The sequence below is a fragment of the Amia ocellicauda genome, chromosome 17, assembly GCF_036373705.1.
Source record: "Amia ocellicauda isolate fAmiCal2 chromosome 17, fAmiCal2.hap1, whole genome shotgun sequence".
Taxonomy (NCBI): domain Eukaryota; kingdom Metazoa; phylum Chordata; class Actinopteri; order Amiiformes; family Amiidae; genus Amia; species Amia ocellicauda.
In genome coordinates, this window is record NC_089866.1 from 5,664,857 (window position 1) to 5,688,276 (window position 23,420).

The following is a 23,420-nucleotide window of genomic DNA, read 5'->3' on the forward strand; positions in this document are numbered from 1 at the left end:
CAAATTAAGCACATCAAACATCACCATAATGTAGATTAATATAAATTGATCTGTAAGTATGACACAAATATTGAGCTAATAAAATACAGCCATTATAAAACACTTCCTAGCGCAGAGTGAGAAGCAGGGACCTCAATAAACCCAATTCTTGCTTAGATAAATCATTTAAACAACAGACAGGCGGATATAAACAGCAATACATCACCAGCACTCTTAAAGTGAGCTAAGCTTTATCTGTGCATTCAGTTTTTCATTTCTCTTGCTGGATCTGAAGGAATAACGGTTACTGTAAACTACTGAACCATCCTTTACACAACATCCAAAAATAACTCATTTGTTTCTCATTCCGCAAGACGTGTTTTTATAATTGATTGCAATACTTGAACGGAGGCAAAATGTACCCTGAACTGAATAAATTGGATTTGAAGGAACCAAAGTTGAAACCTCTGCCCTGCATTTAATTAGCGGCTTTGACATTTCGGAGGGGGACATTTCAAACTATTGTAGTTTTATGACACGGGACGAGAGGTGAGTAGCTGGCAGTGAAACACAAAAGGTCACACAATCTCAGCCTGGGGGGGTTGGAAATGAGTGCCAAACCACCAATAGAAACCTGCAACACATTTCCCCCACCAACCTGCCTCACTCCCCATTGTGTCTTTTGATAGATCTACCTGCTAATGAATTGTGACAAGAACTCACAGATATATAAATGCAATATAATTATGCTTTTATATATAAAAAAAACAACTGCAGAACATGTAATTGTGGAATGCTTTTACCAACACCTACCTTAGTTTCAGACTAAAGTGACTTATAATAATAATTACATAACTGTTTGCCATAATTACTGTATTTGAAAAGCTTCTAGTTTGGTGGTGCTTGGCGATGACGGTCACAAACCTTGACCGGTACATTGATTATTTTTTGGTTCTGCTTCAAAGAATCCTCACACAAAAAATCAGATCAGCCATATGGGCATCTATGGGAACCGCAGATCCTTTAAGTTCGGCTTCTGCATAGCATTTGACTCACTTCCAATTCTCAAAACAGCATTTGAGCCAGTTATAGTTTGTAAAGTGTATACTACTGTAGTTACTCCAGTGCAGCACCTGGAGGAGGTCTGATTTCTGAGGAGGGAAAAGCGACACCAGCTGACGACACAAGGAACTGACAGCTGCATTTAAATCATAACAAACTGCAAGTAGAACAAAACTATGACGTAATGGAAGGAGGAAAAGACACATGACTTGGTTTTCAGCAGCTTGTGTGTAGGTGTCCTTTTAATTTAGTTTCCTAGCACAAGAAATATACATCTTAAACAAGTAAAGTCAGAGTCTGGAGTCAGGAATCCACGCGGAACTCGGAATTTAAACCACCATTCCACAATCATTCACACAAAACCCTGGTGAACATCTCCACAGATGTCCACAAACTGCAACCAAAGCAAGATCCGACCAAGACTAGTCCGTTCAAAAATACACTTCTGCTGCTTTTGTAGTTTCAGGGCTGATTTCTCAAAAGGTATTTGGAATAAATAGAGCAAAGGTCAAGGCTGATTGTCACATGCTTATTTTAGGTTTGTCTGCAGCTGTGCTTTTTTAAGAATAGACCCTAAACTGTTGACTGAAGCAGGAGCGGACACAGGTTATAGTCAGTTGATTGGATGAATGCAGTGCTTAGTTTTATTTTGGGAGGGTCGCTAGCCTAATATTGCATCAAGGCAAAGTGGCGTACATAGGCAGAAGAGTTCAAGCGAAGGATTTTGGGAGCATGTCTGTGGCGTGTTCGGGCACGGAGAGAGAGAGAGAGGAACCAAAGAGCCAACAAAGAGAGTGGGCTTGTCGAAGCTTGAAACATGTCATTGTTATGGCCAGTTCCAAAGGTACAAAGATGACCTGAAAGCTAACTGACACAAGGGGAACATGGTTTACTGTGGATTTATAGTAATATAGATACACCTGGTGCACAACTGCAAGTGTATTTGATATGGGCAGGCTGTGCTCTGCAGTGTCCAGGACATAGTACTATATGAAGCTAATAAATTCATTGTAAACTATGTTTTCCTTGCAAACCCCCATACTAATAATGGTATCTTGCTCTTTATTATGGTTTACCTAAATCGAGAATGGTTTCTTTAGAAAATATCAACACTACAATATCAATGACCTCACACAATGGTTAAATGCAGCTGTATTACTCAGAAGATGTCTAAAAACAGATTTGCTCAGTCCCAACCAATAGACAGCAAGAATGGGACAGTGGAGTTCAACATTAGAGCAACATTTCAACTCACAGTGCAGGTGCTGTTTCTTGGTCCTAATAGCAAAGTTAAATCAGAAACGAATATAATAATGTGTGACAATGGTAATTCAAAAAGTACAATACTCCATATTTACATTAGTAAGGCCACACGACATACAATACTCTACTATTACACTAGATGGAGACAAATCCAACAAGCTTTGAAGAACATATTAGTCTGGCTTGCCACAATTTCTAAAGCATTACATCCATCATCATCATCATAAAAATAATAGTAATGGGACATTGTTAGTTGTACGCTAGATACACCCCCACAGGATTAACACGGTTTTTTGATCATAAACCAAATTAAAAAAAAAACCATAACATTAAAGAACGTGCAATGCATGGTTTAAACAACCAATTGCAAGTTTGATTAAACTAGAAATATATAACAATCAAATAATAAGTAGTAGGGCAAATGCTTTATGTCGTAGAATGACTACATTGCCAACCAAAATGTGTGTCTCAGTACTACATTCATGCATTCACCAGGTGCATGTGATGACGAGTTTCAATGCAGTAGAAAACCACTAGGGAAAAACAAACACAAACAACTTGTCATTTGCTCAAACTTTACCACAGACCTATGTATAACATGCAATGTGTCTTTTCTGAAGTCAAAATAACAAAACATTTCACTTACCTTCATCCGCCACAGAATAACAATAAAGAGAGCAAATCACTGCGCCCGCGCCCGGTGACGCTGCAGCAGCAATTAACGTCCTTAATTAGACCGAATACCTGAACATACGGGCACTGGGGACCTCCACTCACACTGCAGAGGATGATGATGTAAGCCAGGCAGGTTTAGATGGCTGTGTCTGAAATCAAAACACAACGTGGAATACATATACAAGGAAGTGTTACCCTCCAACACTAATTTGGTATTTGTGCTTTATATATTACACGACTAAATAAAAAATCAAAATAGGAGTCTCGGTGTAAGTTTATGAAAAGGCCACTAGAGGTCCCTCTTGCACTGTAAAAGCATTATTCAAGGTTTTACAGAACTTGTTCTTGCTATATAGTGTGTGTGATGTGGGGAGGGATCGTCTCTGTAATTGCTTTAGATCAGCAAACTGGCTCCAATAAAGACCATGATCATTGTTACAAGGTGAAAATCCCTTTACAAAACCATGTCTTATTGTCATGTGAAAACAAGGCTTTGCATAACAATGGATTTGGACATATTGGGATGTAGACTCTGAATGTTCTATTCAATATTCATTATCTGAAGGATTTTAGGAAATGTTTTATGACTGTGGTTCATATCTCCATTGAGGAAAACATGTTGTTTTGAAGAGCTTCATTTACCATGAAAATTCACTATGAAAGCTACATCACATGAAATAAAAGCTTGCAAAGGCCAGCAAAAACATGTATCAGCCAATGAAGATCAGATATCTCTGGATCAGTAAAATGCAGTAAATATGTACCAAAACCATGTGCCTCATTTGCCTTGTTTAAGAATGCAACAGTTAGGATTTTAGGATGGTGGGATGTATTTAGGCGCTATTTTCAATTAATTATCAATCCAATGAAATGGATGACTTGCTGATGAATGACCAATGTCCTCTGTCATGATGCTGTACAATTAAAAAAATATACAAATATTATACACAACAGTGGCAAGTCTGCTCTGGCTTCCAAATCAATGTACTGTCCTGCTTCCCCAGTAACCCACTAGCACATACTATCTAGTCATAAAAATGTAAGATATTTTCTGAAAACCATCCCAAATGACATGCAAAGGGTCAACCAGTCAGAAATGCACTTTACCAATAAAATGCTCTCTGTTGCTTATTAATTGCTGAAATTCAGTACTTTGATTCGTGTGTGTGTGTGTGTGGGGGGGGGGTAATACATTTTTTTGCATCAGCAATAGTGGTATTAATCTTATATCAGCTCATGTCTTGTCAATCGCTGCACCTCCCTGCCTCTCATGCCCATCCACCAGACAAACGTGCCCGCTTGGCACACCCGGCCGCATTGTTGTTGAGCAGCCGGCGTGCGCAGCCGCAGTCCGCCCCAGCCACTTCCACAGGAACTCTCTCAGGCAACTGAGCACGCAGAACTCGAAGCGGAAATGACGCACTCCGGGGCTCACGCAACACCCAAACAATGTGGGAAACCAGCGCTGACGGATCGGGCATTGGCCAATCAGAGAGCGCGATTCGCTTCGAGGGCGGGGCGTCGGACATTATTGACGTTATATTTCCTCAGCGAGCCTCGGTCACTCATGCCTGCCTTGCCGCTCAGACGCGGGGGAACGGGGCCTGGTCTGACTTCCCCTCTGACATCTCTCACCACAGCGGCTTGGACCGTACAGTGAAGCGGGGGAGCGCGGATGTTGTTTTAAAATATATGTGAGTGACACTACTACCGATTAAAGAGGCCTCGGCTCCAGCTCTTCTCCGCAGCCAATGACGGTTTCATATTCGCGGAAGCGCCTCCTAATGGAGAACGACGGCTCCTCACACCAACCCGGGCTGAAGGGCTCGCAGTAGAGGGCGTGGCTCCAGCGGGACGCGACACCCACGCCGGCCAATCGCCGCCTCGCCTCGCCGGCCGGGACCAATCAGCGTGCGCGCAGGGCGGGCCTTCCCAAGCCTCGCGTTGTTCTGTGGCGCTCCATTGCCGTGCAGTAGAAAGCGTCGGGAGAGTGCGGGCGCAGGAGCGAGAGCTGGCGAGAGCGACGGACCAGCGAGATTTAAAGAGACAGAGTGATTTAATTTGAAAAACGGATTAATTCGCAAGCCCCAGGTACTGCGGATTCCGCCCGGCTGCCCCTTTAAATCGGAAATATTTCTGGATAATTCTTCCTGCAACGTTTTACCAGCTCAAAAAACAATTAAACTGAATGTTGTTTCTGTCATGAGTCCGGCCGGGTGCTCCCATGTGAACAGCTTTAAGGTGGAGAATTGGAAACAGAACCTGCGTGTCATTTACCAATGCTTTGTGTGGAGCGGGACTGCAGAAACCAGGAAACGAAAGGTAAAAAAAGAGACACACAAAATAAGACAGAAGGGGATGCATATTTAGTCGTGCACAAGCTGCTCCACAGTTGCCTCCATTGAAGCACACAGAACCCAGACAACATCCATCGTGGGGGGACTCGGGGTGTGCATAAAAAACAAATACAACACAGCAGGACCACGATTGAGTGTGTGTGTGTGTGTGTGGGGGGGCTCTGCTCATTGAATTGGGGAGGGAGAGGGGGGTGGGGGTGAATGACTTTTAACGGTATAAAAAAAAAACCAGACGCACACTCACACAAGCACCATCTGCAAGAAAAAACGTAAATAATGCATGATCCCTGCCTGACCTCTTCTCCACATGCGACGCGGAGGGCTCGCTTTGCTGTGTGTGTGTGTGTGTGTACACGCAATACATACGGTCACTGAACATGTTCTCCGAGAAATAGCAGTGCCTTGTGGGAAAATGTAGCCGTGCGGGGCACCAGGAAACGCAGCCGACTCGCAAGCATGCACATCTGCGCCGGTGATGCAGCCCGATGCGGTGCAAACGCGCCCTGTCGTTCGTGCTGCCCGGCCGAAATGTGCTTAGTGCGGGCATACAACCCCTGCTGCACTGTCTTTCTTCCACCCCCTTTTTTTTTTTGTTCATACCATACCAATGCGGGCACAGCATGCACATTGATTGCCCATGATCTGCAGCATAAAGGGGTTTGTTGCATTGGTCTGGGCGGGGTGCGGGACCCTATTCGTGTGTGTGGACACGAAAAAGGCTTTCGACGAGGGGGCACGAAGGACACACCGTAATGCACTAGTTTCGTTTTCAGCTTCTGCTTGTTTACTCTCCTCCACCGCCTCGGTAGACTCGTGTTTTCAGCAAGGCGAGGGCGATCAAATTGCAGATGCACAGATCCACTCCATCCACGCATTGTTTGAAACTGGGGGGGTGGGGGGATGTAGGCGACCCCCTCCCCCTTCCTCTGCCCCGGACCCGTCTCCTCTCCGCAGGCACACAGGCCCCTGCACTTCACTTTTTTTTGTGATGCCATCTGCGGTGTGTCCACCCCCCCCCCCCGGTCCCAGGTTATCGGTCATCGGCTTTATGCTGCAATCTGCGTTTTCCCCATTTAAACAGGCTCGTCTGGTCTCTCCTCCAGCTGCCCTGTGCAGACACGGAGCACTTACAAAGGGCTCTGCGCAGACAACAGCTGTAGGGAAATGATGGTTGTAACGGAGCTGTGGTGTGTGCTGAGTGTTACAATGACAGCCCTTACACAATGTGCATGCTCCCACGATTGCAATGGTGGTTGTGTTGTGTTGTTGTTGTTGTTGTGTTTTTTCTTGTTATGATGATGATCTGAGTTATTGACTAGTGCTATTGCCTTATCTTAGTGGCAGTTAGTGTCTATTCCTTTTACATGTAGTGAATAAGACCTCATTATGTAACCCAGATGTAGTAAAATGTGTAAATATGTGTTTAAAGGTAGGGCCAGTATCCAGATTGCTAGTGTCTTCAAGGCAATCGATACATTTCTTACATGTGTCATACATTTTTATTTCATTGTGATGAAATAGGTGCTTCAGAAAGATGCTGGATGGACAATGCTGGTGAGTGCAATTCCTACACGTATTAACATAACTAGCAGCCTTTTATTATTATTATTATTATTATTACAATGTTCATTTATCCTTCCACAGGAAGTTACAGTTGAGTACATGTAAATTAATAATAAAAGCACAACAAAGTACTAACCTTACAGCCATGCATTGGGTGTGGTGTCCGAACATCAACAGTTTAATGAAAAATGACACCATGTCAAATGTCTTCGGTTGTGTTTGCACCATATGCACACAGTAGTCCATGCCAAGAAGGTTGCACTGTAGAATATAAACTAATCTGTTTTAGAAATCGTATGATTCTGTATTGTGATTTGAAGTAGTGAGCATGTGGTGATAATAATAATAATAATAATAATAAATACATTGAAAGCCCTCAATAACACATTTCATAGAGTGTAATGCAGTTGTTTGGTTCTGTTTTCTTTGCCATGCCATTTTGCTTCAGGCCTGCCATGGAGGGACCAGCATGGAAACCACAAGAACTTCCCAGTTAATACAAACCTGCCCTTTTACCTCCTTGAAGGACATACTCCCTGCATAAAAAAACTTTCTGCAAGCCCTTGGCATTTAGCATGATACGTTTCAGATTTGCTGTAACCTCACTGTTGTAACTGACTTTATAGGTTTTCGTATGCTGTCAAGCCATTTCCGCACAGCTCTGAGCAGGACTGACCTTACACATTTTAATGGACGGGCTTGATTGATGCTTGCCTAGAAAATCTGATAACAGCCCATAACAGGATTTTATGGTTTTGTTTTTTGCAGTAAGCATCAGGAATTCGAAACTGACACATTCCTCAGCCTGAGTTTAACAGTTTTATTTATTTATTTTTTGTCTTGAGCACTTTGTCTCAAGCAGCCACTCTGGCACCTACATTTGAGATTGATATTAAACATGTCTGAAAGTCCAGATGAGATTCAGATATTTACAGCTCGGGGAGAAAAAAAAAAAATGCTTCAGTTTACGATTTATAGACGTGATTTATTTGACTCCAGGGCAGTTCTCACCAATTGAAACCTGGATAAAGATAATCAAACGTTTGAATTATTGGAGAGATCAGAATGAAGCTCTAGCTCTAACCCCAGCAACGGAGATTTAGTTTGCAGGATCGCTAAGGAACAGACTTTTATTTTCACTCCCTAGATGTCTGGTGCAGGATTATGTAATCAATTGAACAAAGGGACGTTCTTGACCCTAAAACGTGATGTTGGGTCACTGATATCTAACTGAAACATCTGTACGTATAGCGTGTTCGTGGAGTGTGGTGACCGAGATTGTTTTGTCTACCTGTATATTCTTCAAACATGGAGATTTGCAGGCCAACCATGGGAGGAGATGCCAAGCCGTCCATGACATTTTCTAATTCAGCACGCTCTTTAATATAGAACAGTGTAAGGAAATGTAAGTGCCATGAATTTTCATAACATTTGCGGTCAGTCTGTCATGTAATTTGCATCCTTACTCCTCACTCGCTGCATCACAAAAGTTTTATGAAAGAAATTTAGTTGGGAGGAAATCGAAGGAGGCTTGAGAGTCATCTCTTTTTTACTTCTCCCTCTCTTCCCAAAGCTGGAAACCAAAACTTGGAAAGTAAATCGGTACAATTAAAACTTGAGTTAATCTAAGAGCCGTCTTTCTGCTTATTGTATAAGATCACATTGCATCCATCAAACTTGAGGGTAAGGAGAGAGAGATGTTCAGGGAAAGGTTTGCTTTCTGTGGCACTATTAAGACCCTCTTTATGAGCACAGTTTGCATGAACACGATTGGTTCTATATCTTTGTTACATGTATACTTTCCCCCCCAAATGTAAGTAAAATATCTGCTGCAAAATATCAGAACAAAGTATACATTTCAGGTCTCTGCCTTGTATCAGAAACTGTGATTTCTCTCCCCCCCTTCCCCCCCCTGGGTAAATGTCAGTTCTGTTGCAGGGTGTTTAAATGGCCCCTGGGCAGTATGTTGAAGGATCGCAATCTCCAGCAGTGTGGTTTGCACGATACGGTGGGATTTCTTTACCACAGACCAGGCTTGCATTTAACACGGTCAGATATTGATGCGATGGTATTACAGTCGTATCCCTCGAAAATGCGTAAACCATGATTAAGACGACCATAGCTGCCGACACATCTGTGAGGTATGGCTTTTAACGTAATTCTTTTAAGTTTACATTCCCTAAATTAAATATACTGGCGAGTAGGATCTCCAGATCGTTTTTTAGTTGTAGGTAGTCCGCAGATACAATCATCAGCTGCAAGTAACTTACCCATTGACAGGTCTGGAAAAATGTCTGCTGTTGAACATCTCCTGCATGTGGTTGTGATGGGCTTGTCATGCTTTATTTATTTCTCCCTCTGTAAGGCCCGGATGTAGTTCTTGTCATTTGGTATTGTTTTCCCAGCTTTATCCATCCAAGTTCACCTGGGAGACTTGATGGACACCTTTTGCCAGCTCAGCCCTTCCATGAGGGATGGAAACCGAGACATGGGCTCTCCCTTTCATGCACCTTGTAGACTTAATGAGATCCCCTTTCTTTTTTCGAGGAGGGCATAATTTAAGCACCACAGTGTGTTTTTGTCAACACCTACCCCTTCAAGTTGAACTCCAGGTGCGCCTCCTGTATTCTGCTCTCAGCTCCGCTCTTCGAGGGCCAAAGGGAGTCTGCTTTTTCTTTGTACTGAGCTCTTGCATTACCCAATTGAACTAATTAAGGAATCGATTAAGCCAATTGAACTCCTCTCTTCTCTGATCTGAAGCAGGTGTCCATTTAGCGGAATCCCAGTCCACTTCCAGAATCTGCTTTTTAAGGCCTGGGGAAAGGGTTTAGTTCTCATGTAGCATGTAATTATTGCCCATTAACCCAAAGAGCTCTCCTGCATCATAAACGAGAAGACTGTGTGGCCTTGTAGGGCGGGACCTGGCCATCCCTGCTGTAGAAGGAGCTCAAGTCTGGCTTTTCTTGAGCGAGTACACAAGGCCTTCCTGCAGTCTGCATATGTTGTATAAGTAAGCACATGATTATTTTTTGGTTTCAAGACGTAGGGTACAATCCACACATCTTCTGATATATGGCAGCCTCCCTCCCAGGTAGGATCACCAAATTATTCAGTCTATGCCTTTTAATGACGGATGCAATTCCTGAATCCCCTACTATTATGTAGTCTTTAGAATGGTTTAATGGCTCTATTGTCAAATTAAAAGCCACTTACAAGAACAAATTCTCATTTGCTGTAGCCTTTCTAGAAGCATTATACTTTGACCTTGAGATCTTGCAGCAAACAGTGATCGCAATATAGAGGAAGTACAGATCCCATTCCCTCGCTCAGGCCATTTTGTCATTCTAACCAGGAAAATGAACTTGCACGAAATTGCCCAGGAATCCAGATTGGTTTTCGTTCTCTGAATAGTCATTTTCATTAAAGCTGTACTGAATCAATTTTTCAGTTTCCCTTTCTGAAAGGAAAAGGAGAATCAATGAGCCTTGGGATGTTTTTATAAGTACACCCTAAAAATAAATGTGACTGAATGCAAGGATTAAGTTTTAAGGCGAAGCTGATCTATTGTGGCTCAGTTATGTCAGTTTCATAGTGAAATTGAATAATTCAGTGTTTTCTTTACTTATCAAAGCCTTTTCAAGGTTCTGGCAAAGGAATTTTAGACTGTTTATACACATTATGGCAGCCAGAACAGTGTTAGTGTTGGACAATGGTCTGGCAGTTTATTAGTATACTATGTGCTTTAATTTGCTTACTTTGAAGCTAGTTTTATCTTCAATAGTTCCCTCTGGCTCTCCATTGATCTGTGAAGATGCCTACTAATCGTGCAACGGGGTGAAAGTTCAGCTCTCTTCCCAGGTAATTCTTCTGATCAAACCTCGACATAACGGGTATAATCCTGACCTACATTAGAGAATCGGGGAATCGTGATTTTATGGTTACTAATGCACATTCTTTGCATTTGTTGAATCTCCGGAGGGAAGTCGGTAGCGAGAGTGAAGTTCATTAATCTCGTAGATTCAAATGCAGGTTAATCCCTAAGTTGAAGCCTTTTCAGTCTTCAAATGAACCCTTATTTGGTTGGTCGGTGTTCTGAATAGTGTGCGTTCAAAATTCAAAGATGGTGTACTTTGATGAAGGATGTTGTGGTGCTTCTCAGTCTTCAAAATACCATCAGTTCTGGAAATACCTTCCATTCCCACAGCAGTTAAATATCCCGATGGTACAGACACGCTACCACAGGCAGGATTTAATGTGGGCAAGGAGCAGCAGATGAACTGGTTGCCTTTCTGTTGTGTATACAAAACTAAGCTTGTGCAGGAGGGAATTCTGTAAGGTCCAAGTTATACATATCGCTTCAATTGGAAGATGATTTATGGCATCATAAATAATTGTTTGTAAGCCATCAGAACATTTTTACACAAATAAATGAAATGTGAAAGGTTTTTATAGACATGTATTTACAATTCTTTCACAAAAGTAGATTTCACATTTTGAACTGGGGGGGGAAGCCAAAACTCCAGCACTACTGAAACCATTTGGGACTTTCTTTTAACGCATTGGCTAATCACCATTAAATGATTGGCTAATTAATCTATGTAATTCTACAGGGTTTAATGAGCACATTTTGTTAATTGTTTGGAAGGCAGTAATTCTGTTTTGATTTTACATCGCAGAAGAATGATTTTTCTTTGTCTGGAAACTGGAATTGTCTAGAGTTCGGCAGAATTTTAAAAACAGTCTTGTGGTTATGCATTTGCAGTTTGCCGACATATGGCATTCCGGCTCTGACTCCGACCTCTTTTCAAACCGTCTACGTTACGACTTGCTCAAGGTAAATAATTAAGTCATCACTACTGAGGGCACTCCCAGTAGTTCGAGATCTAAGCTGACTTCCATTTCACTGTAGTTCTTTTTTTCTTTCCGTTGTGGCCGCACAATGTACCCACCCTCCCAGTCTGTTCAATGCCACATTCATATTCGGCCTTCCACATGGGAAATGTGGGTGTGCGACTCTGAAGAAAACACCTGTAGTTTTCAATTACACTAACAAATACCTGATTGAGTTTGACTTGAACTTGATACCCCTGCTTTCGAGCTACGTGTCAGACTCGTCAGTTGACCCACATTAATGCGTGCTGTCATTATCGGTTAAACCAGACATAGATAGACGTGCACCCCCCCACAGAAGTAAGACAATCTGAAAATGATTTGATTTTAAATTGCCTTTCAACTGGAGATAACGTTGTACCTTTTTGTAAAAGGAGTCTTCCAGTTTGTATTAATGTCGCACATACAGAAAATACCTCTATCTTCACTCAAAACATACCAAGTAAAAACACTGGGTCAACAAATTCCCTTGCGTTAATAAGGCTAAGGGCCGACTCCCTAACCCCTGTTGATCTTCGCTCTGTTCTGTTTACTTTAAGCCCGGCTAGATGACTTATGAAATCTGTTTATAATTGTGGATGTTCCTACGATATTGAATTCTTCAGCGTTGTGTACAGTAAACGGACGTCTGGTACTTGGCGACTGATTGTGCTCCAAAATAATAGCGGGTCTGCTTCTGGGAACAGCCCGTCAACCACACTTGAGTCCCCGCAGCTGGGTTCTGTTTGAATCCAAGACCTAAAATAAATAAAATGTATTTCAGATTTAGATGTCTAGGAGCATCTATGCAGTTTTTATCTGGAAAGTCTGATTAGAACCAACATGCCGCAATTCATGTAACCTTATCCTTTTGCCTGCATTCATATTTAATATCCAATAATTCAAGATCTTACTGAAATTACCAGACTGTATATTAACATGTAAGAAACTGTGCTTTAACTCTTTACATAACATGCAAAAGATATTGTAATCCAGGCATGTAGCTTCTAATATTATACATATATGTAAGTATACCATGGAATAATGAGTAGTAATTCTCCTTTAAAATGTTTTTTTTCCCCATAGAATATGGAACTTTTATTGTATGAGTATTTTAATATCCATATAGTTAAAATTTATGATTTATATTTGTGCGATTTGGTTTATTATTGCAGATGTGTTTAATGGTGATCTGAAATCACTGATTACCCCCCTCTGTCAATCAGTATTTCTTGTGATTGGATCCAGTGGATGTAAAAATTCGGTAAGAGTATTTGCCCCACTGTTAAGATGTGATATCTGTGCTCATGATGTGAACAATTATATTTTCCCTTGCCTGTCCAGGTTTTAGACACATTTAAGTTGTGGAGTAGAGTGTCATTGTTTTTGGATAGCTTTAGTTTATCATCTTGTAGTCGGCAGCATCGATGTTAAGTCTAGCATCGCTCTATAGCCAATCACTCGGCTCCGTCGGAGAATAATATACTTTGTCAGTAGTGGTTTTCAGGCGGGTCTGATTGTTAATTCCTCCTTCCCGATTCTTAATTTGGAGCTAGCCCACATGGTTCAGTGAGTTTTAGCAAATCACTTTGGCATAAGAATCACAATCTCTAGTTCACAAGGGGTAAACGGTCTGCTTTTGCCAATTATACTTTTGGTTGTTTTGTAATCCACTTCCCCCCCAACGCCCTATAGTTCTCAGAATATTAGATGGGGTTCATAAGTGAAAGGTTGCTTTAGCAAACACGTGAGCATGTTTATATGAAAAGCCTGCGTTTGTGGTGGCAGCATCCTTATGCACCATCAAACCTACAAACGGGTGTTTAGAGGATTTTAACATGGCAGGGAATATAGTATACAATGCAAAGGCCAGGCTTCAGAAGATCTTAATGTGGCGTGCATCGTGTAGGCTTGGCACAGAGAGAGACGACTGCAGTGCTGTCTGGCACGCACGCACGGATACCTGTGTAGTAGGTGACTGTGCAGGAGTTTAATTGTCTGCAGTCCTAATCCGCCTGCCTGCAGCAGATTTCAGAGGGCCGCAACCCCAGTATAGCTCTCGAATCTGGGCACGTAGCTGCCGTTTCGAGCCTTGTATCAGACCAGGCTCTCTGCATACGTTTCTGTCCTGCTGTGGGCACAATATAGTGTCAGAATCCTGTAAATTGCCTTTAGATTTATTTACCCCACCCACCCCTTCTCATTTAATTTTGTCAGTGCCGGAGAAACAAACTAACAAATGAGTGTAGAAGAAACCGATGCATTGATGACTGAAGTTCCCTTTAACTGGAAAGATGAGAACCCCCTGCATGATTTAAGACCCCCACACGGGCTTCTGTAATCGACATAATCGTCATGTTTTTGTCGGCACTGTTAGGCATCACGATTTAAAAAAGATAAAACCCAACTTGGCCTTTGCAAAACCTAAAAGGGTATAATCTAAATATTTGGCCACTCTCTGTTTACCTTCAGATGTTGAAACCAGCGAAATATGCGGTTTTATTGTGTAGAACCATATAAGATGGCAATGCAAATGTGATGAAAGTTTCAGCCCAACAGACATTGCATTATTAAAAGCGTTGTAGCTTCTAGTCTTGTTTCAGTTTTATCTGCACAGTTGTATCATGAAGTGTTTTTCTCATTTCCTCATTATTTTTAGTACAGCTATTTTATTATTTAAAGGGTCCATATGCATAGGCAGGCTGTGGGACACCTCAAGTAAAGTTGTTAAATTGACAACTTTATTTCAGGGGTAATTGTAATGATGGAGTAGTCACCTACAGGAGGAGGCATAGGGTCCGGACATCACTGGAGTTGCTTCCGAATCTGTTCTGAAACCCAGTCTGAATTTATATATTTAATTATATAAGTACGTTTCTCCCTTTCGAGCCTTTGCTTTGAATCTTGGAGAAGCCTTGGTGGCTTTTTGTTTTGTGAACTATGATGGCTGGGCGCCCGCTAAAATACCACCGAACGTAATCTGGCAGCCGTGCTCGGACTGCTCATGCATGGCGTGCTAATCTGTGCTGGGTAAATGTCAATGAACTACGGGCCCACCCACCTTGCCTGGCCTGCGACTGGGTGGGATGGACGTCTGTCGTGGCCTTTGAAGATCGCGGTAACAGAAAGTAGGTTGTGCTTCCAATGCGGGTGAGCTAAGCGCTGCGACTAATGCATGGCTTAACATGTGCAGCACTCCTCTCTTTTGTAAACATTCATTAACCTGGAGAGGGAATACCCAAATATTGTCTCCCAGCTATCTTCCGTCATTTGCTTTTAAGTGGTTTGCCAAACTGGGTGACTAGCTACAAATATTTCTGCATATATTGGGGATATTTTTGGATGTACTTTTTAACTGAAAGGGATACAATTGTAGAGATTGCAAAATATTTGAGTTATTTCCCCATTTCTACATTTCTGCTTATTTTGAGTTTGTTTTACTTGTTGCAGAGGTTGTAGCTGCTCACATCCTCCTGAAGTCGGTTCCATCCAGTGTAACGGCAGACACCATTATGGAATCAAAGCCTTAAATTCAATTCAGGCTTATAATGGATAATAAGTTTTAAGTAGACTGCATTCTGACAGGTTTTATAATTACTTATTCGCAGTTCTAGAATGGATTTCGTGTATCGGAACGGTGTGTGATTCTCACATTTTCAGTTTATTTGCATCCTCGGTTCTATGGTGGTGGAAGTGATGACACGCTGTAGGTAAATTATATCGAAATCCTTTAACGTTGATTTGCAGGGATTTAAGTTAAAGAGAATGCTTTCTATTGTTTCTGAAATCCCCAATTCTTTACTTTTAACTTGTTCCTCACAGTCATATAAATAATGCACATATACCATATTTTATTTTGTGCATTACTGTGTGTTTTAGTTTTTGATGGGGAACAGTCTGGCACCCTACTCTATTTTGGCAACTGCTGTCGCCTAGAAATGATGCACACTGAGGTATTTTGTGTTACAGGCAATCCTCTGGTTTTCCATCACCTTCCTGATTTGGCAATATGGCCTAAACTACTTATTCACCCTCTCACCCCACTCCCTCACCATTCTTCGCAATGATAATGGTAGCAGGTGATAAATTGTGTTGATTAGTGGGCAAGGCGTTGCCTGAATGCCTTTTGAATCGATGGATGATGTATAGAAGAGTAAGCAAGTGAGGAATATAGTCTCTTCCTTTTGATTGATCTGTAACTGGGTCTTCCACAGTTTTATTAGAACCATTTGGTGATTTGAGAATCATAGACTTAAACCATTTGGTAACAAATGACTATAAAAATTAATTGTTCAGGGAAGGAAAATACTCAGAGAAGATGGGAGGCAGCCAATAGAAATGCAGGCTCCTTTTCTTTCATAAAAGTGCACAATCACTCCCATTAGCACCATGGCGCCATTCCACACTGCTGACTACTTTATAACGGGCTTAAGAAATCGTAAACCACTTCAGTCAATCGTAAATCGTATGTATTTATATATCGAAGGGAGAATCCTAACCCCGGGAGGAGCTAAAAAAGCCATTCAGCTCGGGTCTCTGGGCTTCACAGTCGAGGATAGTCTAGTAACTCATGTAACGCAACTTGTGAAATTTATCAACGGGGTTCCTGGGGGCCTGTTTTGGCTGAGCTTGAAATGGAGTTAAGTGTCTGCCTGGGTGCCGGATCTGCAGTTAACGGTTGACTTCGTGCTCGCAGACACTGGAATCACAAAATCACATTCTGCTATTCTCCCCAGCAGTAAACGTGCAGTCGTGTTCATTTAATAAAGTATTAGATTTGATGAACGTGGGGTTTCCTTCAGGAGGTGTGCTGCTCATCTCCATCACATTTGCTTAAAGGTATAGAAGTCTGATGAATATGTAGCTTAATGTGTTGTCGTGCTTTAATATTTCTCTGAGAATTGGGGATTCATCTTGGGGTAAAATTGTAACGTATTTTTGGTGAATTCAGGGTTCTGTGTGATATTTGGGACTGTGAAGAAATGTCACTTATTCAACAAAGTCGGGAGGCAAATGCTACCTACAGTGAAGTTAGACCTTGAACTCCATTTAAGATTTTCAGCGCCATTGAATCTGGAATGTTTTACATATCGGAGATCTCCCCTTAATACCAGCTGGACAGTCATTGTCTTTATCCCCGTTTCTGTGTTTCAAGATTTCTGAAACCTCAATCTTAATTTCATACAGATATGGCAATTAAATAGACCTGAATTATTTCTAATATATACACCCTACATTGGAAAACTCTGTACATGAGGTAAAACTGTCACTCAAAGCTGATTTTTTTTTTTTACTTTTAATTGAGTGGGTGGGTGGAAGTATTAGTACGTGTGATTTAGGCTTTCAAATTTTCAAAAAAACCTTGATCTATACAAATACGTTTAAATGAAAGGCCAAATCCAAAATATCCTGGCAGAGATTAAGTTTCCAGCTTTCTGTGGGAGTAACTGCGCAATCTGTTTGCTTTTCTCTCATTTCTCACAGCTTTCTAAAGAGCGGCATTAATATGTCTATTCCTAGCGTCAATGCCGCATTGTTTTAAATGGGATCATTAACTGAATGTAATTGACTGTTCAGCCGTTTTGCTTGCCAGTAGATGCACCTAAAGATACTGCTGCATGGCTGCAATGTGGTTCAGTATATGATGAACGAAGACGGGTTATGAAAGAGCAAGTTGTTTGCATTTGAAAGCTCTGGGCGGAATTGTCTTTTGTATTTAAACATCCCTTTCAGTGGGAGTGATGTACAGTGTTTCTGCGCTCATGTTTTAAAGATGGCGTGGTACAGTGATAAGATGTATAGTGGCGCAGATGGGCCTTTTGCCGAAGATTTTAAGCTTTATTTCTTCCATTACATCTGCATCAGATCTTCCAAACAAGGGGGTGAAAGAGCAAGCGGTGGAATGATTGCTACACACTCGGTCGTCTCGGAAGTCATTTTCCTAAAAGCTTGGCCTTGCTGATCTTTCCGGCATGAAGTAGTAGCCTGGAAGGTAATTTCCCAGTGGAACGGAGGGAATGTCATGCTGTATTTTTACACCTTAGGAATTCAGAGATGAGATCACTGACCAAAAAAAAAGGAAAATTGCAGGTCTAGAGCAGGTAGATTCTTGGCCTATAAGTGAGCAGATCTCATTAAAGAGATGTAATTTGCAGATTTAAAAGCCACCACTCTAGTGTTAATGTTTTATGCTACCTTATAGATGAAAAATGTGCCTTTACCTCGCACAAGTGTTCAGTTGAGTAAAATTTTAAAGCTTGTCAGATACAATCCAGAAGAGCCCGTGGTCCTGTTATCTCAAGGCTATATTCTGCCTTGTCTTGCTAGACAGGCCTTTGTCACTATTCTTGCATCCATATCCTGTATAGGTTTACTGATGGCTGTGTATTTCTCCTCATTGGGCTGTGATATGCTTGTGGTTTGCCACTATGCTTTAGGCTCTCATTAGATTTGAAACGCAGACAGTGGGTTGTGCAGACTACTTGTAAAATCTAGGCAGCGGCCTTGTCAATTTTAGTTTGAACCTAATATGACCTTTGGCAAAAAGTAAATGCAATTGTTTTGGTTTAACAGGTTTGTGGTATGTGAGTTAAATGTGATTCCAGAGGCACAGTTTGCTAAATACAACCTCTATTTAATGGAGAATAAACATTTGACTGGTTTATAGAAGGTCAACATCGTAAAAATGTACCCCTCTTGCCTTCCCCAGTGGATTTATTTGAATACTTTGATGTAGTGATTAGCACATTAGCGATTTGTTTAGTTATATTTCCATGTGTGATTATAGAAAACCATTTTCTAGAGGCGTTGGGCTTGATTTTAATTTATTTTCAGGAGATAATTGCCTACAGTTTTTGTTATTGCAAACCTCTTCATCATGAATTAACCTAAAAAAAGCATAAAAGGGACTTTGATCTTGCTTTAAATCGGAGTTTAATTTAGCACCTGCTGGCTGGACCACATAAAGAAGTGCAGGTGAAAGTACAAATCAGTGACAAGGGGAGTATTTGCATTTCTCCTTTCACAAGGCCTGTCTTTCCTGTTTGAAGCACTTCAGACTCGGTTTGTGTCTTGCAGTATGTGTTTATTATGTGCAATAATTTATTTTGTTTTTTTTTTCTATGCATGGTGTTTTCCCAGCCACAGTTACTGTATCCTCATGTTCATGTTTGTGTAAAGTAATGGTTAAATGTGTGTTTGGACCTTTTGTTTTGGATATCCCGAGATTAGGTTAAACCTGTCTGTTTTCTTTGCAATTGACTCAAAACTTGAGGCCTTTGTTTTAAAGATTCTTCACGTGCATATTGTCGTATTCTTATATTAAGTGTATTGTGTTAGGATTCGCTTGCACAATCTGCAAACTAACGGCATGGTGTGGCCGGAAATGTCTTTGAAGTTCACTGCGTCCAATCTAAAAATGGTACTGCTCCGAAGGCTAACCTCACTGGGTCCAAAACCTCAGCTGTATAACCTTCAGGCCCACATGCATCTAGGCCAATATTGTTGAGCATTTACTAACCAATTCAATCGTCTTATACACGTCTCCTGCCCAGTGGTGTTTTTTGTTAAGTCTGAACCCTTGAGTAGCTACAGTTCTGGCACTGTCCAACCATGTAATTACCCATCTCTATGGAAATGGAAGCGCAAGTTGTTTCTCCTTTTTAATTAGACCATTCCGGCTTGTTTGTGCGCCCTGTAACCTCAGAGCGATCTCTGCTCACTCGTATGCAGCGAATAGAAAGCTCTACACCCTGCACTGAAGTGTCGGACAGAAGATGAAATGACAGAATGCTGCAGAACCGACGTAGCTTGGCGTCGTTGTAATCCCGACACAAATCCAAAAACGCTCCTTTTGAAAGCACCCAAAGGTCCAATGTAGTATTATAATTATTCCCCTGTTCAAAATCACACTGAATTCAGAGGCCCTAGTGGAATAGAACCGACATTAACGCAGGAAACATCCAGGCCTTAATTTACGTCTCCAGCCACAGCTCATTGAATGTGAAATCGCACCGTGAGTCACTCTTTATGTAATGTTTGCCCTGCTACAGCTCTGACTCCTCAGTCAACGCGTGCCCCGGCGTTCCATAAAATTTTCATTTGAAGTGTTCTACAAGATGCGTGAAGTGCCCTAATCCACAAAAGCAGATTGCGGACCATGTCCTTCCATGCATGCGAGCCGGGAGAAATGACTCTCCTCTCCTGACGCCCTCTGGTGTGTACCGTCTTTGTCCTCGTGCGTGTGCTCCCTGGGGCCGTCTTTTACCACGTTTTATAGCTCCCCCCCGGCGTGCAGTTTTTACAGCAGTTGTTTGGATAGGCCAGCTAATATCCTTTACGATCCTTAAACGGGTGTTTGTCACTGACTGAGAACTGTATGTCCTTAAGTAGAGCGAGGCTGAGAAACCACGGAATAAGGTGGCAGAGTAAGTGATTACCTTGGCAACAGGAAGATGTTGTCAGACATAAATCAGGGGGAAGAAAAATGTGTTGCAATAAAAAACAATGGATATCTCCCCATACACACATATATATTATGCAGGCTATATATTGTGTGTGTATGTATGTATACATTATATAGAATAGGCAGGAGGAAAAACATCTCCATGGATTATATTCTCTATTACTAACCATGACACGTGCCTGACTCTGATCAATACATTACCTAATAGGACATTAAACCCATCAGTAGTAATGCTGACACAGGAGAATAGACAAGAAGTGAAATAGATTTTACACTGGATCCGTGGGATAAAATACGACTGCAGTATTGGCAGTAGTTCTTGTTTTTCATTTAGCCGGGTGCAGAAGTGGTGCATTGCAGAAAGCACAGATGAAATAAAACCCGCTCTTTCATGAGTTATATATACGTTCAATCGCGAAGGGTTACGCACACTTTGTTGACGTTGGCACTGTGATGTTTAGCAGAAATTAACCGGAAACCCTCGTTGATATTCGCGCTGCCCTCGGCCCCTTCTCTGTGGTACGGCCGATGGGAAGGCGATTATGATGCCTAATGGTAAACGACATGTAGCAGGACAGCCAGAAGTGCTGTCTGAAGCTTTGTCTTGCCCTCTCATTCATAGCAAAAATTCATTTCTTGCTTGACTGTGTGACTAATTGAAAACAATACTCAGGAATTGTGAATCCAGAGTCTGAATTTGTATGCAGGACCCTAATGATTCAATGAGCAGCTTAACAATCTGTGGCAGTCCAGTATTCTCTCAGGAAATGGTACCATGAATGATTTAGAAAGCAAAGCAGCTGAGTCTCTTTTTTTCCTGTCTTCATCTGAAATCTGGTGGCAGCAGTCGAACGTCGCTCAGATCTGCGAAGTACATTTTCGTCCTGATGATGAAATCGATCGTCTCCTGATCAAATTTTGGTTTCTCTCCACCCCCATCCCCCCACAATGTATATAGCGGCCTTCAGTTTTAAATTTAATTCAAATACTAGAACATCGATTTAATCAAACATGAGGCTCTTAAAATCTCTTCAGTACTTGGATAATATCTAATCTGTCTGAAATGCTTCATGCTACTTATTTTTAAAGCACAGATTCCTCTTATCTTTTAAGACAAGGTGTCGCTTGTTGAAACCTCTGCTCTGTTACTAACACAATATTTTCCTTATAATAAACGCATAATTAACCCTTGGTTAGAAATTGCATACTGAAATGACATCATGTTCTACAGTAGTTACACAATTACCCTTTGTGTCTTATTGGGCCTAGTTTCATCTTGAAGCCTGAATACAAGGAATCCTGCAGGTAAACACAGGAAATATTCAGACTGTGAACGGTCCTTAAAATGTGAACCGGTAACTATAAAGCATTAAGACCAAGACCGTACTGAGATCCTGGTGTCGGGTTACCATTCTTCAGCTCAGACAGTTTCAGTGTTTGTTGTCATTCTCCTCTACACCCTCCACCTCCTAAAAAGATCCTGTGAACATTTGACGCTTGCCCCCTCTGGCTCCGAATCTCCTGCTTGTTTTAACACATGGCACGGAGCTACAGCCCAGGGGGAGCCAAAGCACTTGTTAAGTAACATTGGCTGTTTTCACCAGCTCCTGGCCATGACACCGCAACACCTCGGGTTATGCTGCTTGCCTTTTACAAGGGCTTTTCGGGCACCCCTTAATAATTTTATTTTACTGGACGGCTGTCTTTCTTGGATACATTCCCAGCTAATTGATAAGGGCGTGGGGGGAAAAGTGCTAAGAGGGAATGATTGTGAAAAATTGCAGACTGAAGTAACCTCCCGATTGTTGAAATACTCTGAATGCAAACGGATGTATTTGGAGGTCGACGGATAGTCGGATCTCTTCAGGAGAGGCTGATTTTAAGATTGCCCCCGTTTTCCCAGCCCTCTCATCATCCCTGCTGCCAACACAAGTGCTGAACGGGGAGCGCAGTTTCCCAGCCTCGGTCCTGCGGGACCCCCTGCAGCTCAGGTTTTTGATCTAACCAGTACTTCATCCTGTAGCGTATGTATTTTTCATCTAGGATGCTGTGCTGTATACATAATTTAAACTAGTGCTGCTTTTTATGTAAATGATCGGTTACTGACGGGAAGGGAAATGTTGGATTTTTTTTTGGTCAGTTGGAAAACCATTTTGCTGACCTTGTGGGCTGAATTCTTCAGGCAGGGTGTTCCCCTCAGAGTTGTGCAGTGTGGGGAAACCGAAGTGACAACGGGAGATGCCTAAACCGTGAGATTTGGATGCTGTCAGCTCCCGAGCCAATGCAGACACGCCTCTCTTCCCAAGGCACATTGTTTTTCCTCTGTGCTCTCCTTTTCATAACCCTGCTACTCTCGCCTTCTGTGCTGGGCTACTTCCTGGCATTTCTCCTTCAATCTGTGATCTTGCGTGTACTTGCATTAGCACGGTTCGTCATGCATTCATGTTCGTGGTTCAGAAACCTTATGAAAGTGAAAATCTCTGAGGAGTTTCTCTTTCGGATGATTTGACTGCTGCACGGTGCCCGTACACTGTCTGATCCGTGCGGAGGTTTTGATTGTGGTTTCTTCCTTCCTTTTATGACATTCACTTTTGGGACTTTCTTCTCAGACTCTCAAAGGTCGCATCTCTTTTAATGCTCGGGAAATAAAAAGTGCAAAAAGTTTTTCATCTAGAACTGAGTTTTCAGTAGTAACATAATCCAGATGTTTGTTTTGCAAGGTGACGCATCATGATTTTTGGATTGCCTCTCCTCTCGTTTTGAAATCTTCCACCGTCTTATTTCGTCCTCGCAGTCCTTGAAAGTGCGTGTAGTGATACACAAGCATGTGCTCTGTTATTCCCTGTCCTCAGAATCAAGAATGTGCCACGGGAACGCCTGCAGCACAACCGTGACCTCTTCTCGCTGTACATATAATTGGGCATGCATTCTGGCTGTGAATATAGCCGGAGAAAACCCTTAAAGAGATCATATTGCAGGGGAACGAGATACTGTAAACTGCATACGAGAGCCGCTGGCTTTTTCAGGACCGATTATCCAGACAAACGGTGAAGAAATCAAGGTTCCTCTCGTCTCCCAGATCTCAGCGACTCACGCTGGCTTTCTTGTCCCGGTGTGCTTTGATCATTTAGGACTGAGGCATGTTCTCCTGCCTCTCCCCCGCCTCGGGGATTGTGCCGTGAGCTGCT

At 42.0% G+C, this 23,420-nt stretch overlaps 1 protein-coding gene across 3 annotated transcripts in view; it reads left to right on the top strand.

The window, feature by feature from the left end:
• The first annotated feature begins 4,517 nt into the window (after positions 1-4,517).
• Positions 4,518-23,420, top strand: part of usp22 (ubiquitin specific peptidase 22) — a 39,831-nt gene continuing 20,928 nt past the window's right edge. The window contains exons 1-2 of one of the 3 annotated variants that reach the window (XM_066688796.1): positions 4,518-5,301; positions 6,858-6,890. In XM_066688796.1, coding sequence (XP_066544893.1) covers positions 5,259-5,301; positions 6,858-6,890 — 76 coding nt within the window. In that variant the 5' untranslated portion in view covers positions 4,518-5,258. The remainder of the gene's footprint in view (positions 5,302-6,857; positions 6,891-23,420) is intronic. The other 2 variants (XM_066688794.1, XM_066688795.1) reach the window with 2 other exon arrangements.